This window comes from Glandiceps talaboti, chromosome 4 (genome assembly GCF_964340395.1).
Source record: "Glandiceps talaboti chromosome 4, keGlaTala1.1, whole genome shotgun sequence".
In the NCBI taxonomy this organism is placed as follows: Eukaryota; Metazoa; Hemichordata; class Enteropneusta; family Spengelidae; genus Glandiceps; species Glandiceps talaboti.
Window position 1 is genome coordinate 11,796,794 of NC_135552.1, and position 17,900 is coordinate 11,814,693.

General features: G+C 35.1%; 1 protein-coding gene across 3 annotated transcripts in view; it reads right to left on the bottom strand.

Moving 5' to 3' along the window:
• Positions 1–373: 373 nt before the first annotated feature.
• Positions 374–17,900, bottom strand: part of LOC144433859 (uncharacterized) — a 19,717-nt gene continuing 2,190 nt past the window's right edge. Inside the window, exons 2-24 of one of the 3 annotated variants that reach the window (XM_078122245.1) lie at positions 17,451–17,793; positions 14,749–14,807; positions 13,825–13,911; positions 13,314–13,424; positions 12,428–12,562; positions 11,926–12,034; positions 11,456–11,583; positions 10,760–10,958; positions 9,757–9,885; positions 9,264–9,453; positions 8,431–8,552; positions 7,766–7,894; positions 7,146–7,349; positions 6,046–6,200; positions 5,473–5,629; positions 4,791–4,901; positions 4,481–4,638; positions 4,049–4,171; positions 3,725–3,807; positions 3,155–3,195; positions 2,806–2,902; positions 2,470–2,569; positions 374–2,087 (exon numbers count right to left, since the gene is read on the bottom strand). In XM_078122245.1, the coding sequence (XP_077978371.1) occupies positions 2,025–2,087; positions 2,470–2,569; positions 2,806–2,902; positions 3,155–3,195; positions 3,725–3,807; positions 4,049–4,171; positions 4,481–4,638; positions 4,791–4,901; positions 5,473–5,629; positions 6,046–6,200; positions 7,146–7,349; positions 7,766–7,894; positions 8,431–8,552; positions 9,264–9,453; positions 9,757–9,885; positions 10,760–10,958; positions 11,456–11,583; positions 11,926–12,034; positions 12,428–12,562; positions 13,314–13,424; positions 13,825–13,911; positions 14,749–14,807; positions 17,451–17,511 (2,751 nt within the window). In that variant the 5' untranslated portion in view covers positions 17,512–17,793 and the 3' untranslated portion in view covers positions 374–2,024. The remainder of the gene's footprint in view (positions 2,088–2,469; positions 2,570–2,805; positions 2,903–3,154; positions 3,196–3,724; positions 3,808–4,048; positions 4,172–4,480; positions 4,639–4,790; positions 4,902–5,472; positions 5,630–6,045; positions 6,201–7,145; positions 7,350–7,765; positions 7,895–8,430; positions 8,553–9,263; positions 9,454–9,756; positions 9,886–10,759; positions 10,959–11,455; positions 11,584–11,925; positions 12,035–12,427; positions 12,563–13,313; positions 13,425–13,824; positions 13,912–14,748; positions 14,808–17,450; positions 17,794–17,900) is intronic. The other 2 variants (XM_078122244.1, XM_078122243.1) reach the window with 2 other exon arrangements.

Genomic DNA, 17,900 nt, shown 5'->3' on the forward strand with positions numbered 1-17,900 from the left:
TTTATTCAGGTTTTTTGGGGGAGTGGTCCAAAAATGGGTTGCTATGGTTTCCAGTCATGTCACTTACTACCATACCTGCTGTACATACTATAAACATTCTTATTTTTAATGATCCTTTAAAAAAAATATATCTCCCAAGTTACTACTGGGGTAGTTAAGTAATCTCTCTAGTGCCACATTAAGCATTAACCTGACTGTTCACAATAGCTCAAGCAGGTTACCAATTCACACAAAACAGCACACGTGTGTCTAGGAAATATTCAAATACAGAGTACAAACCCCCAGAAAATTCAACAACTCTATAACGAAGTAACATTTTATATAAGCTTGAAAGGATACACTTTATTGAATAAACGACCAAAATGCATCATTCCTCAAAATTGTCTTTCACATGACATTTCCATTATTATATAATATTAAACCCCTTCACTTGTAATGATAATTAAATAATATTATATAATAATAGTAATTTTAATAATATTAAAGTACATTTGCATATTACCACCCTACAAGGGGTAATTTGTTATGCAGAGTTCAAAACAGGTCGGAGTCATTTTATGAACATCTGTTCCCATGGTAACCAAATCACCATAATATAGGAATTACTTTCCCAAAACTTGACATAAAACATGGAAAAACGTAATAATTAGTAAAAAAATGTCCTTGTTTTTGGCATGTATGGGTTGGTGCTATCTGTTGTATATTATTGTTTGTACTGGGATTTTATCCATCAAAATATCGTCGGCTTCAAATTCTCCAACTCAACTGACAGCGCGATGTGCGTATATGTGTACGTACGTATTGCCGGGTCCCATTGCAAGACTCATGACACTTTCAATCATTATTGACACTGAATATAGTTGGGGATATGTGGCAGTCATGGTATCATTGATTGTTACAGGAATATCGATATCATTATCCAGAATTTCTCAGTCGTGAGGCTTGCTGACCAGTGTACGTGTGATAAAGATTGTGACTGTTTATACTGTGCGCACACAAGGCAACTGACATCACTAGAATGTAATACAATGTAGCAATAGCTTTTACACAAATCATATGCACTGCATTTATGTGCGTATGCAGCGTTGCGGTACGCACATCATATACAAGCGAGACAGACAATGATAGCAACCAACTCACTAGCCTATTGTTTACATGACTTTGCCGAACCACTAGGAATAATCATTACAACCCTTAACACCAAAGTAAAGCATTTTCTGTATGTATCCCAATCATTTATAGCATCCATATCAAGTGTAAAAGTATACTGTTTCATTTGATAAATTGACAACATTAGAAAAGCCACATGCTAGGCTTGTAAATAAACCAGTTGAAACAGTATACTTTTACACTTGATATGAATATTATAAACGAGTGTATCACATACAGAATGTGCTTTACTTCAGTCTTACCCGTAATTTACACGAAGTTCCTAACATCATCGATTACTTAAAAACAGCAAGAGGCATTGCAAAATATTTTTTAATGCATGCATAGTCCAGATTGTTTGTCTCTCTAATTTATGTACACAGCATGATAACATTGGAGCCAGCTCAAAATATACTATATATGTCAAAAATGCATATGTATTATTTTACCCAACACCTACATGTACACCGATGTTTGACAATCTATGATTGAATTTCACATTGCTGATGCTCATGCTTGATAGTAGTAATCAATACAAGTGTATTAAAGACAGAAATAAGTCTTACTTGACTTTTCCTTGAAGTTGATAGCAGTAATCAATACAAATGTACTAAAGGCAGAAATAAGTCCGACAGGACTTTTCCTTTTAGTTGATAGCAGTAATTAATACAAATGTACTAAAGACAGAAATAAGTCTGACTGGACTTTTCCTTTTAGTTGATAGCAGTAATCAATACAAGTGTAATATATTGTAAGGCCTTAGGTGACACAAATATCTGCTGTCGAATCTTCCAGGTGTATCACCGTCGTCGTATGATCAGTCACCATTATTGAATGATATAGGATACAGGATTTCCTTTGTAGCCAATTGTAGCCTATACGACTACGGATAACTCAGTCAATTCTAAGGGATCTGGATTCACCGTTTTGAAGAATTTCTGAAAGTATGCACAGATTATAAATTGAAAGGGGCAATAGAGTTAAAAGAAAATGGACGAAATTTTGTTAAAGGAACTTTATATAGTCCACGCTCAACATTTTAGTGGCCTCAAGCACATATTTCAAGTAAACACAAGAGTTTTCATATACACTCTTCTTTTTGGTTTTGCTGTGAACTTTTCCCGCATAATTAATGTGAGCAATATATAATCAAACGAAATAACTGGTAGTATTATGCCATAATGATGTTCGAATGAATGTGAAGTACACATCATGTCATCATCTACAGTTCAATTGATTTCGTGGGAGTACACAGATGTATTTAGCATTTAAGGTAAGGCTGTCGTCTTACAGTAGCAAAGAATGCAAAAGAAAACATACCTTATCGTGTTGCAGAATGGTATCAAGCTCTTCTTTCAGAACACTCGGGGATGGTCGTGACTCGATATCTGTGTGCCAGCATTTCACCATCAGACTGAACCTGTTATGTGTATCCAAGAACAAACAAACATAAACATCCATAAAATTGACCCATAATTTTAGAATATCATTCTTGAAGCAGGACTTTTAATACAACATTAGCACAAGATATTTTCGTTCTTTAAGAAATAAAGAGGATTTGAGTGATCTGGTCATATGATCCGAATAATGTTGTCAATTCTCGTTTTCGCTACAGGGGTAGCGTTCAGCATTCACATAATAGCAATGAATACTTACGCAGCATCAGTGCTGTTAGCTGGTTTTGGCAACCTTACACCATCCTTCAAAAGTTTCATGAATACCATGGCAGATATGTTCATAAAAGGCACTTCACCTAGGGACACACATTTTTGGACAGACATGTTCATTTTGCAGGATTGAAATTTTAACATCGTTAAAATAACGTAGAACTAAAAAGAGTACAATTTACAACAGAAGTTGTTGTTGTTGTTGTTGTTGTTGTTGTTGTTGTTGTTGTTGTTGTTGTTGTCGTCGTCGTCGTCGTCGTCATCGTCATCGTCGTCGTCGTTGTTGTTGTTGTATTACAGTATTCTTAACGCCTATATTTACTCAGGTAGCTACTTACCAAGTGTTACGATTTCCCATAGTACAACACCGAAGGACCACCTAAATGTGATAACAGAGAGTGTATATACACTTCAACAAAGTAACATACACCAATAACACATTAATGATAAGTGTGAAAGCACATTGAAATGTTGGAACTTGCTCTGAATTTTTTTGACCGGTTTTAATAAACATTTACAAGAGCACTGCAATATAGATCTTAAGCTCACCTGCCGAAGTCATGCAGATATACACAGGAAGTTACGTCACCACTGAGTTGAGTACAGTAACAACTGATTTTCTCTAAATAGTAATTCAGGTTCGGTATTTTCCCCAATTCATAGAAAAATTGTATAATATGCTAGCTAGAAAAAGGTCTCTCTTGTCGATATAAAATTCTTTGGCAATGAAGGTCACTGTGGAAGCTATATAAAGAATGGCAGCATTGCATATTATTTTCATTCATAAGCTTCATTATAAAAGACTGCAAGCGATTAGTTTAGAATGGTTTATAAAACATTAAAGTGACCGACCTTAAATTACTATGAAACACAACAAATGTAAATTTCTATAAAACAATGACACTCACACGTCACTCTTAGTTTCAAAGATTCCTTCATTGAGGAATTCAGGTGGCATCCACTTCAAAGGCAAAGGTCCTTGGTCTTCGGCCTAAATAAAAAAAGAATACTTACCATCAAAATGAAATGGTACATGAAAACTTCATTGATAAGAGTGTTATTCTTTGGACATTAGCTTATATTTCAAGAGAATATGTTATTTATTGTAAGGAAACCTTTCTTTCCAAATTTAGCTGATGACTTCCGTAAACAGAGGTTCAAAAATTAAATATACATAGAAGTAAATATGTATTTGACTGGTCATTCAAATTTCGTCACAACGCACGACTAACCCATGGTACTTTGCAGTAGCGTCCATCTTCATAGACATCACGACTTAGCCCAAAATCACCGATTTTGCCATGAAAGTCTTCGGTGATAAGAATGTTACGACTGGCTAGGTCCCGGTGAACGAACTATGGAGAAAATGGCAGAGATACAATATGTGATCAACCTTATACCTCCATCAACCTAAACGGGGACCTACCGTCCCGATAGTAGAGACATTTTTATGTGAATTCATCACATGTCCTTTATATAGGGACAGAACCGATTGTTTAATATTCCAATGATTAAATAAAAAAGGTCGAAAAAGTATGCCACGGGTTTGTGCCAGTGGTATTAAAAACTGGAAAGATACATTGACGTTTTGAAATGTACAAATAAATGCATATTATTCTAAATTAAAATTTATGGTGGTCAGGTGTGCTTCGTTTTTGTCTTACCTTGTGTGATTCCATGTACTGCATGGCACATGTCACATCCCTTGCTATATTCACCAACCGATACTCATCAGTAATTTGCAACGGTCTCTCTCGAATTTCATGTACAAAACTTAACAAATCACCACGGGATGCATACTCCAGAACAATGTACTTCGGGTCTACAGAGCAGATATACGGAAAACGGGTGTAATTTAGGACAGAACTCAAAATGTTTACACCATCTTAATCACAGAGTCAGATTCAAGTCATTCATAAATCAACGTCAAAAGATAAAACAACAGAATAAAAGTTTATTATCAAGTTATATTACCTCCTTTTGTGATCACTCCATGAAGCAGAATTATGTTAGCATGCCCTTGTAGATCAATAAGACGGTCTATTTCATGACAGAAGTTTCGATAACACAAGGATGATCCTACATCTGTAAGAAAGATAGACAACAATCCATTGATTAGCATCATATTTTGTTTATGTACTTTTCAACAAAATGTCTGATATTAGACTGACATTAGAAATATATTAGGCTTGGCTCCTGTATCTCATTTCTTTAACGGAACACATTAACGAATGGGCTTTGTGATAGTATTGTGTCATTCTAAGGTTATTTGTTCACCTCTAAATCTATTTATTATCGTGTATGACCAAAACAATGATCAAAAACCTTTGAACACAGATTTTGTTTTAGAGAAGTTCAGAATTCACAGTGCACGCTATAGACGTCATCAGACGGCCATTTATGATGAGTACTAAAGCCCATATGGTGAGTACATGTATATATTTTCAAATTAAACTTGAAATTACATGTGCACGTCTTAACTTTTACGAATAACATACTTATAATGTTTAACTTACTGTTTTTCAGTGTGTTTTGTCTTTTTAACACATACGGTTGCATACACACAAACCCAAAATACAATTTAATTTGTTTGAATGTGCCAATTAAGAAGCCGATTAATTCATTTGATAACTAAGTAAAAAAGTGAAAGTCGTACCCGATATGATAGTTTTGACAGCTACTCTGGTAGTCTGGGACCCTGTCATCCAATCTGCCAGTTCTACCTTTCCAAATTCACCCATGCCAAGAGTGATTCCTTGAACGTCTATCTGTGACCGTTTTATTATCCAGGAATCAATCTTAGGACTCAATCCCTACATGAGAAAATACAGATTTTAAAGTTTTGAAATTGGTTGATGGAAGCAATTGTATCTAGCTTGCCTTATACACGTCGTTTACATACATTACGTTTTTCACGAATTAATTGCGTCTTTCCACAGTTTATAAACTTTATAGTATTCGAAGCGCCCAGAAATTATTACCACTGTGCCATACTGGTTCAACCTTTCCACATTTCTCATTTGAATGTACAACCCGTCCTACCCATATATACTAAATCCATAGGATGAATTCCTTCACATAATACAAATGTAATGGTGGTTTGTTTATATTGGACATCTGAAGATAAATAGGGCATGAATTGGCCTATATCTCGTAAATTTAAAAACTAGTAAAACATAAATCCATAGTCAAAGTTAATTATAAATAAGTAGAGTTATTGTTAACGTACCTTAAGCATTTCCTCAAATTCTCTGTCATAAAGTCGGTAATATTTGTTTCTGCGATGATACACAAATACGACGACACCAACCAATACTATTATCAAAGCGACAGCACCAATAATACTCAGCAAATAATACATCCTGCTGGAATCTGAGCCAGATCCTAAAAAAATGAAGAGACCAAATAAAACCAGTAATGGTTATTATGAAATTCGCTATTTGATAGAATTGTTATATTCCACATAGTACAATCATGGATGTATAAGGGGGAGATCTCTTGTACCTCCATGGTACAATGTAAAGCTATTATGGTTTTCTTGTGTGGCATTATACGTCAGGTATTTGCTCTCTTATATGAATCCACAACACTGCACTGATCAGCACTACCAGCAAACGACGAAATATTCGAAACGGTGTCAAATGCTCTGGTGAAATGAAACTGCGAGTAATTCCATTGTAACTTATTTAAATTAACAAAACTCAAGTAAATGTCACACGAAAGAATCACTACCCAACAAAGTAATGGAATCGCCTAAATAGCTCAATATTGAGCAAGTCGCTATGATATTATAGTTTTCAAGGTGTATGTACTCCGTGCTTTTTGAACATGGGATGTACACACTCATTTATGTAGTGCTGAGTATATACCAGATATTAAAAATTTAATTTAGTCATTTAAATATCCCCTGACCAAGACAACATGGCGATTCCATTTCAATCCCTGAACACATCTGGGCTGCTAGGCTTCTTTTAGTTTTTGCATGGGCATAATGATCAATAATTAAAATCAAATAATTATAATCGGATAATCGCTAACTAGCCTGCGAAAATTCGGTTCATACAGTGATTGGATTGTACGCAATTACTGACCAATACAGGAATTTTGGTATATATTTCAGTTGCCATGGAAATATTATCGTGGAAATCATAGTCAATTTACTTTGATATGCTGCTATAAGCAAATCAAATCCTTAAAGGAAGCTTTATGCAATCTGTATTTAAGGCCTTGAAAGTCAGCAATATGCCTCCTCGACCTCAAGTCATTTCTCTGTTCATTTTAGGAATGCATTACAAGGGATATAAATACATTAATCACGTCATGACTTACTGTCGTCAGTACATATGCAGGTGTCTAACGTTGCATTACATTGATATGTTTGGTCGTGATGGCAATCGCATTTGACATGACAGAGATCACCACAGGTTTTATCACTCTTACACTCGCAGGTTCCATCTTGCCTGTTACATTTGGCATCATTTTGACATCCACACTCAGACTCGCAATCTGGGCCGTATCTGTCTGCCGAACACTCTAGGGTAAAAGAAATACATTTATAGTTATATGTATATTGAAATAATGGAATAACAAATGATTTTTTTAACGGGAACCAGGACTACAGTTTCTTCATTAAAATATTTACAATCCGGAATGCTGCTCGTCTTTACTGAACTAGTACAGGCAAACATGGACATTTTAGACATGCACACATCGTCACAAATGTATTCACGTCACGAAATTAAATACCTTTTGCATTTCTAATGTTTGTATAGATTGCAAATATTGTGAAAATAAACAAATGTGAGAAGTATGTCTTATCCTGCAGAAAGGAAAGTGTTCTTGTTACTCGTATTTTCATCTTGTTCTATTTACAACATTTTTTGGCGTGTCAATTACACAAATGTTGCATTTCCACTTATGATCACGTTACATTATTATGTTGCAGTTACCTTGATCGCAATGCTTTCCAGTCCACCCTGGCACAGTGCATACGCAGCCTTTATATCTATCACATGATGCTTCGTTCTTGCAGCCACATGTATAATTACAAGTATCTCCATAATAATTATGTTGACAACCTGGACATCACCAAATTATCATTTTACAAAACATACATGTATATATGACATAGATATGTAAACATTTATATTTGAAACAAAGCAGTCTGTATCAGTGACACAGAGCTAGTAGCTTCATTTTCATATTAAATCAAGGTATAGTGTGCCTCGGCGACCAATATCACTCTGGCGTCAACGTCATTATCTTGTTTTCAAGGAAATCGACAACATTTCAGTCAGCGTGTGTATAGTAACTCATGTTTGTTTTATCTTGATAATGTATATGCATTTTCTGAATATTTTATTTTCATATCGCAACATCACTTTTCTTACTTCATCTGAAGCACATCTGTTGAATGGCATGACACAAACATACGATATAAAAGAAACTCTTTTCGACCCAATATGGCGCAAACGCTGAGTGAAATAATACTGTGAAAGCAACTGTCAATGATTCTAAAATGTCCAGCCGAAGAGTTCATAGCAAATGTTTGTCCTGTGATTTTGAGTCAGTCTAATTATGTTATAATTTATTATATAAAAATGTTCGTTATTACCTTTAATGACAAAGGTCGCAGAGTCCGTATAAACTATGCCATCAATGTCAACTGCAAGACATTCAATCTGTCCGTCTAAGTCATCAGTCGCCGACACTACTATCATTTGTGTCATGTTAGCACTGGTAACATGGAAATCAAAAAGAGAACAAAAGAGAACATTGAGTCGACCTCCAAAGGAAGTGTTACTTATGAGCAACAATACATTTATGAATATTACACACACATTATGCACATACAACTTCCTATATCCATGCATCATATGCATGTATATATATCTAGATAAACAGTCAGGTGATATGACCTACTAGATATCTTGCCTTGATATCCTAGGATAATGAATATTGATTCGAAACGTCGGATTACACATTTATTGATGGGGACTGTTTCACTCGTTACCTTATGCATTTCTTTCCACACACACACACACACACACACACACACACACACACACACACACACACACACACACACACACACACACACACGCACACACACACACATACACACACATATATATACACACATACATACACACACACATACATACATACATACATACATACATACATACATACATACATACATCCATCCATACACACACATACATACATACATACATACATACATACATACATACATGCATACACACATACATACATACATACGTACATACATACATACATACATACACACACATACACACATACACACATACATACACATACATACATACATACATACATACATACATACATACATACCGTGCATACATACATACATACATACATACATACATACATACATACATACATACATACATACATACATACATGATATTAACAGCAACTTGCCTCCAAGCGAAATCAAGTTTATTTCGATCCTTGTACTGGGAAGCTGGCGAACCATTGACAAGCCAAGTAGAATTCATTGCCATGAAGTTGTAAAATGTACAACGAATATTTACATAATCACCGTACATTTGCGCAAAGTAGTGTGGTGTCATGATGACTTTCTTCTCGCCTATAAAGAATTAAATAGACATGTTTGTTATTCTTACATGCATTGGGTTGAGATAGTAAGCACATGAGGAAAGGTCAGTAGTGCAATCAGTATCTGTTTCGTCTTTCAACATTCCATTCCAGATGTTGTCTTGAAGTTATTGATATCTTTCCATAAAGAAATATATATATATATATAGAACAGATATATTAGTATGGTGTTGTGTAAGGTTCTGAGGTTCTTTGTGTGTGAGCAAGAAATTTTGGATGATGAATATGTCATACATAGTTTCAAAGTATTATGCATTATTCACATACGACTTACGTATATCACATGCAGGTCCCATCCATCCGGCTTGACAGATACATGCGCCGTTGACTGAGTGACAAGTTGCACCATTCTTACATATGCAGTCTTCGTTACAAAACAAACCATACTTGCCATCGGGACAACCTTAATTGGATAATTGACAAAATAAGGACAAATGAGATGCGAAAAAAATGTATTTTCAACATCACAATTTTTACTTCTTATGCCATTTTTCTGGAATATTTAGGATTCATGATCGCGACAGATAATTGTATTTTCCTTAATTCTAATGACTGTTTTCATCCTTTTAAAGTCGCCTCACTGCAACTGTTGTATTTATTTATTTATTTACTTACTTATTTATTTATCTATTTATTTATTTATTTATTTATTTACTTATTTTTATTTATTTATTTATTTATTTTATTTATTCATTGGATTATCTTGCTATATACTGTCTGTAACTATTTTAGTATAATGTGTGTTCGATATTAAAAATCATTTTCCTTCAAATTTTACAAATAGCAAGTTAATTTCCATTTCAATGCCAATGTCAGTATCTTAATATTGATACCTTTAGTGATCCTTTAAATCTGATTTGAAATAAAAGCGATATCTCACTAACGTCATTGCAGAAATGGTGTTTGCCCAAAAAGAGTGGTCGTCTTTGCCAGCGTTAGCAGCTTCCTGTAACAAGACATATTCTTGAAGCATGGGTTACCATTGTTTATATATTTATCCACTTCATGAATAATCAATATCTGCCGAACACTAGTAAAGACGACCAGTTGTGATTTTCTTTCACAACAGTAAATATGACTATTAGAGATACACGTACAGATGGTTTTCAATCTTTCAACCGGAAACGCCGCATTGTTAAAGATCTATAATTGGTAATTTACACAAACGATAGTATTGGTTGTGCGGTGAGCTATCTTTTGATTGGCTGTTTAATAGTTTGCGACACTTGGTTCTGCGTAATTCCTGAAGTAATGGAAACACATTTTAGTGTTCTTACCTGTCGGTTCAACTTTGAAGTTGGACGCTAGTAGAACATTACCGCGTGAGTCTATTAATGTACATCTGTGATGTACATTAAAAAGCATGTGCATTTCTAATATCATGACAATTTCCAAAATAGGGTTTTCAAATGGACGTTTTCTTTCGAACCACGCTATATGTTGTAATCTCGAGCTCTCTGGCAGTTCTTCAAACGTCTATGGAGAAACAAATAAATTATATTAAAACCTAAATATTTTTTAATCATTACAACCAATCACAAAACAGTTTTGTTTAATATAATATTATCTAAGTCCAAAAACGTTTTCGAATCTGAACAAGAATGTATACATAAATGATCATGAATTAAGAGATAAATACTTCAAATAAATAAAATAATTGATTAAAAAGTGAAGCACGTTTCATTATGTATGTATGTATGTATGTATGTATGTATGTATGTATGTATGTATGTATGTATGTATGTATGTATGCATGCATGTATGTATTGATTGATGGTTGGAAGGATGGATAGATGCATGGATTGATGCAATATGCGCATGTATTCATGTATATATCTGTTTATGCATGCATGCATGTGTGTATTTGTGTTTGTTTGTGTGTGTGTGTGTGTGTGTGTGTGTGTGTGTGTGTGTGTGTGTGTGTGTGTGTGTGTGTGTGTGTGTGTGATACTGTACGTAATGTAATGCATCACCTTGTAAGCGTATACTTGTGCCATAGTATAACTGTTTTGTGTTGTGTTATCCAAACACTTAACCGTAATGGTACCTGCCAAAGGCACAATCACCAAATCTGTTGTATCGAGGTAAAGCGACATCTTACCTAGAGAGAGATAGTGATACATAAATTGCAAAACGTACTTTTTTGAAACAAATATACTTTATCCTACGTCATTTCCCGACTAGGTCTACATTTAAGTTCCGTACTGTTAAGGATCTTGTATGTGAATCGAAAATAATAATGTTACATCTACTCCATTGCAGGGGTAATGAAGCTGCCTTGGACACAAAGAGAGCTATGCATTGTAATTCAGCCCTAGGCTAACAATAACAAAGACAGAACATACACGGCTGAATTCTTAATATAAAATCAGTATTTCGATACTAAATGAGAATAACATATTGATATCTGAATATTGGCTACAATAAGAAATCGTAAACATACATTCATTTGTGTAGTATGTGTCCCAGTATAGGTCATCTTCATCATACAGAAATGCTGCATTTTGAATAGGCGTATCATTTATCCCGACGTATACTTGAAATGGAAATGGCTGTGTGTGGAAAAGTTGATAAATAATTCACTTACAACTCCAATCCAGGGGAAGGGTATTTTCGTAAATGTGGGTTCTTGAGAATCATTTCATGTTTGACTGAACATCACGTAAATTTCGTGCGATTGCCAAGAACATTAAAATTGAAACTTTCTTTCTCATTCTTTGTTCTAGCAATGGTCCAGGGTTGCATCATGGTAGCCAGCCATGGGAGGAAAATACATATGTATTAGATGAGCAATAAATCCCTGTGACTATTAATCTGAAGGGAGTAAGCTCTTAGGACCCATGAATATTCATTTTTTATGATATTTGAATCATAGCTATGTAAGCATTAGGAAGGATTAAATTTCCTTTGCTATTGACACACATTGATAGTGTTAATCGACGTACATTATTTGGTAGCCGTTCTTTACCGTGCGGACACAAACAGCAAGTCTCATTGAAGTATTGCGGCCAACGTGTATCTTCTTCAACAATAACAGTTAGGGCAAACCTAAAACATTCGTCAGAAGATGGTTCTGTTACCTGTAGAAAAATTAAGAAGTCTTCATAAAAGACATGTCAGACATGTCCCTCAAATACTTTACTTCTATGTGACTGACTGACTGACTGACTGACTGACTGGATGAATGAATGGAGGAGACATGATTGAATAGTGCAGTAATATAATGAGTTTTACTACAAATATGGCTGCCATTCAGTAAAAATTACATGCGCATCATTAATAATGCTTGTGTATACTTTTTTTCAATATTACTTGTAAACATGATTTACAAGTATTTGGAATATGTAAACACTACGTAACAATGCACTTGTCATAGGCAAGAATTGGTTTGATTTTGATAATTGGCCCTGAAGGTCAAGATGAAAGTCAAAGGTATAGGTTTCAAAAGACAGCTTGCATCTGATAATGTGGGGTATACACTTGAATAGTGTGTCTGTGTATTACAGTTTTTGAGTTATGCAGTAAATATTGATTTTTCACAACTAATATGGACGCCATTCGGGTCTTCAATCACAAGCCTGCTTTATTCAGCCTCAATAAAATGATCTTGCTTAGCAAGTAAAACAACAACCTCAACTTGTGATCACCGTTGATCATTAATGTACATGTTATTTAGCGAATACTCTCTGTTTTAGCTGTAAAATTGTGATGTTTTTCATTCTGTTTAGTATATTGTATAGTTTGGCAAAATTATTTTTGAGCCAGACGATGTTGTTTGAGTTGACATACTTTTCATTGCCGGTATATCACAATCCATCCATCAATACTTACATTTCGCCACGTTAACAGGAGGTCATATCTACTGTCAATGTCAAAATCTAGATAACCAGCCAAGTATACCACGCCACTACTACTGTTAGACACTGTGCCAAACCGTTGATCCTGGGTGTAGAAAAAATAGTGCCAATGGCGTTGTAGTACAACTGCAGAGTATGGGCAATGATTGGTGAAATAATTGTCAAAGTGTTTGATAGCAAGAGCATTCTATTCTGTCTTGGTAAATTGATTCACACTCATCCCCGTTATCCTTGAACAAGATAGTATTGATGCTGCTATGGGTGTGTCCATGATTGCTATGCACATTGGTTTACATTGAAGTACTTAACTCACTATTGTTATTTTAGCGACAAATCAACTGCCATGATAGGTGATTGTTACTGTGGTTTCAGTTACTAGACATAAAAAGTACAGACCTTTAAAAGTTATTTTTCAGGCAAGACGTATACTCATAATGCTACATCATTAAATTTTAATGAGAAACCTATCAGACGTCATTACTTACTTTGTTTGTAGTTTCTGATATTTCAAAATTCGTTATATGATGTACATACTTGGGGAGTCTGTAAATTTCAGTACCAACTTTCATACTCTGCAAACAAAAAATAGAAATATCAAAAATTACTTGTGGTGTGTGGTGTTGCGTGGGTCTTATTCTTTTGATCCCAGACGACCACTATATGGTCTGAGGTTTGACGGAAATTTATATACGTTTGATCTAAATCATGCACTCAAATGACATGTCAATGAACACTCTTGATCATGATAACAGTATTGTATGTATTTGTAGGAGCGCGAGTGTCACCTCAGCTCATTTGTAATTATGTTCAATCAATTTTTGCAAAAGAATAAGCTTGAAGGTCTCACTGTAGTGACTTTGTCATCTCGTGTGCGCAACACTGGAAAACGTGCAGAATAGATGCGCAACGCTCGAAATTACTTCAGTGCATGCAGTGGGTAAAAGTGCCGGGCACTAATCTCTGCATGCGCGGGCAATGTCACCGCGCAGGCAAAATTCTACTTAAAGAAGGTCGTGCGGTTTGATTTTGACCAATGACAGCTTGTGCAAGAACGTTGAGTTGTAATAATATGGGTAAGAAATAGCTATTATTGTAATGATTATAGGACATATATATCTAGTACAGATACAGGCATTCGTGCCACGCTCAGCCAGCACTCATCGTCTGTACTATTCCATGGGAATATGCCTGATAGATCAAAGGATTTAGGCCACTCCTTGAACTTGCGATTAGAAGTTCAAACACAGGTCATTAAGTAGAAATTATAAATCAAATAGTTGTTGTTATGGTTTGTACCTGATAAAATACTAGACTTTGGCCAGAAAACTTATCTTTACTATTTGAGAAGGACTAAGTGGTTGGTCTCATAAATCAGCATTGAAAAGCTAACATGCTTTAGCATGGCATACCTCAGTTATGTTGACTTCATCACTACCTGCAAATGTCCACTCCGTACAAGTACCTGCAACTGCAATAGAAAGTATCATTTAACATTCCCATGTAATGCGTATGTCTGATATAAATAAGGTTAATATGTATTTGTTTTCCTTCAAAATATTCAAACTATAATAATGACATGACCAATTAGCTCATAGTGTATGGCGGGGTTTGGTTCAGTCAGATCATAGACCCTCCTGTGGAGGGTCTATAATCTGATGTATTTATGTGGAATGAAATCTCCATTTTCTGGGATGGACATAACTTTTTATTCCAAAGATTCAGGTTGCCACATTATTACTGTTTGTGATTTGGAAAAACAAATACAGTTCTGTAGAATTACTCTCAATGTATTGTAAGACTTCAATGAAAAGGCAATAGAACAATAAATAAACAAAAATGCAAACACTTGATATTTTGTCCTGTAATGTTATTATTATTATAATTCTTTCATTCCATTTTTGCTAATTTTGAAGTTTTGTTTGTCGTGTTTTATGACATCCAGAAAAAAATTAGGCCTTTGTCAACTATCGCCATTGAGGGCGGTGTGTCAAAATGCCAGTGCTTTCATGATCTCAGCCGTAATCCCCACCTATGATGCTACTACCTTTTCCTTACTTACATCCAGGGTCCACGATTTGTCATTTGGTTTCCTTGTGGTATTTGTCTCATTATACAACCCCCTATTCAGAATTGCGGTACGTCTTCATATCTTGGAACTTTATTTACAAGAAATATATTTTTGAAAAGCATGTTTTCATACTGAACTGACACTGACTTTTTAGCTCTGAACTCGAAGAACTATAGCTCTTTCAAGTAGAAATACGTATTACATTGATATCTGCCCAGTTGAGAGTGACATTAAGTATAGACTGAACTGAAGCGCCGGAGAATGCTTCTAGAATAAACTTCAGTAAAGGAACTAGAAATAAGGGTAATTTCCAAATTTGATTTCGGATCCATCTTTCTATTTATGTTTTGTGTTATTTCTCTTTTCTAATTTTCTACTGTCTCTACAAATCATTAAACTGATGTTTTTATGGGCGAGAGTGATTCCTTCTGGTCAAATGGAATTACGCTTCCAATGTTAGTTTGAAAATTCTGTAAAGGGTATCAAATGCTGAAGGGTAAATGTTATAGACATTATATTGGCAAGTCCTGTATTGAAGTTTATATTAGAAAATAACGTGGCCACTTAATGTCACGCATTCTCTGGCACTTCGATTCGATACTAAATATCACTCTCAAACGACTGGTACTTCAATTTGAAAAGACCCATGTGTACGGAGGTACATTGTATATTCTACCTCCAAGCAAAAATTACTGTTACCCTCTGTTACTTGTTCTGTTATTTGCCATTGCTTTTTTCTCTTAATTTTTTCTCAGTTAAGTGTCTAACATTAAACTTCACCAACGCCCGTGATACAGGTGAGTAATTTCTACCTCAATAACGACGGTACTTTCATGATTAGGCATAAATACCCGTGGCTATTGCTTTAGCTGGGAATAGTCACGAAACCATTCCAAACGAGATAACGTGATATATGACACAATAACCGGCGTTTTGTTGACTATTCCAACCAAAGCAACCTTTGGACATTTGGCACTGTACAATTGCACTGTACGTCATCGCCACGCATGCGCTCTAAGAGAAAATCGTGAGCATTGAATTCAAAGTAATTGCTTTGAAATTTATTCCACCATAAAAGAAAAATATATACACGAACATTGAAAGCAACGGGTAGAATATTTCTGGTGAGGGCCATGGATATAGTTCTTAGGAACTAATCAGTGTCATGGACCATACATGCACATAATAAATACAAATTTGGGCTGGTACGAGTTTCAGAATAATATCATTAACAAAAATGCAATTTTTATTAAACGAACAGATTTGTTGGTGGCAAAAGTAAATGGAAGCTTGTTAAAGTAACGAAAATAATAAAATCAGAACAGGTAACAAGCACAAGTTCTATAATACAGAAATAAAATTGGTTCAGCATCCATCGCATATGGTGAGGAATATGCCACAAGTAACGCAAATTATCAAACATGCTAGATATTTGTCTCACACGGCCACGAATGACGAACAAATTCCCTACAAGTTGCCCGCACACTAGTTGAATCGACGAGGAAATATTGCCAAGAATGAAAGTTTGCTCAGCTTATCATCTCGCGTTAGTCCTGTTGCATGATGAGTAAGTCGTCCCTTTCCTTATCTTATCCTATCTTATTACAGAAGTCCGGTGGTACAAAATCATACACTTTTGCACTGCTAGAGAAGAAGTCATTGAATCTCACCAAAGATGCATGGAAGTTGCAGTGTAGAAACTTTTAAGCATAAAAAACTTTAGCTTGAACATTTTCATTACAATCACAAGAACCATTCACACGCGAACCTAACGAGGTAGTATTTGATGAATATTTCATGAATAATGGCACTGTCAAAGTGTAATGATATTAGAGGTTCTGCTAAATTATACCTGACTCCCTGTACTAAATTATACCTGACTCCATGTACAGGTATAGCACAATCACAACCATCATACATACAGGGTTGGGGTTATTTTAAGTTTGCACAAATGACAACGTATTTCCGGGTATGTCTACACTGACGTATAAACACTTCATAAAAGTCAAAGCATTGTCACAAAAGAGGCATTTTTCTCCTTACCTTGATATAACTGGACAGTAAAAAATAACATCAAAATAAAGCTGTCTTTAAGACGTCGCATTGTTGACGCTGTAGACTGCTGCTATGTACCGTTAGATACGAACCAACTATTTATGACGCACTGTAAAAACTATCGATTGAATGTTTTTCCTTTCCGGAACAATGGAGCGTCTGGTCTGCAAGTGTAAACTTCCCCGCCCTTTCAACTCGTGTCAGAGGTCAGGAGATGTATAAGCTTGGCGCTGTTCATACAATTACAGGCATTCTTTTTCAGTGTGAATGTTAAATGTAACTAGACGTTTGGGCCGTTTCAAACGCTAGGCTCTTCTTCAGGTGTGCTATTCTAAACGATACATCAATATGAAAATAAAAGTTACTACCATATGTTTGAAAAATAACGAACTAAAAATAACCACTGCTAAAACCAAACAGAAGAGGAACTATGTATAT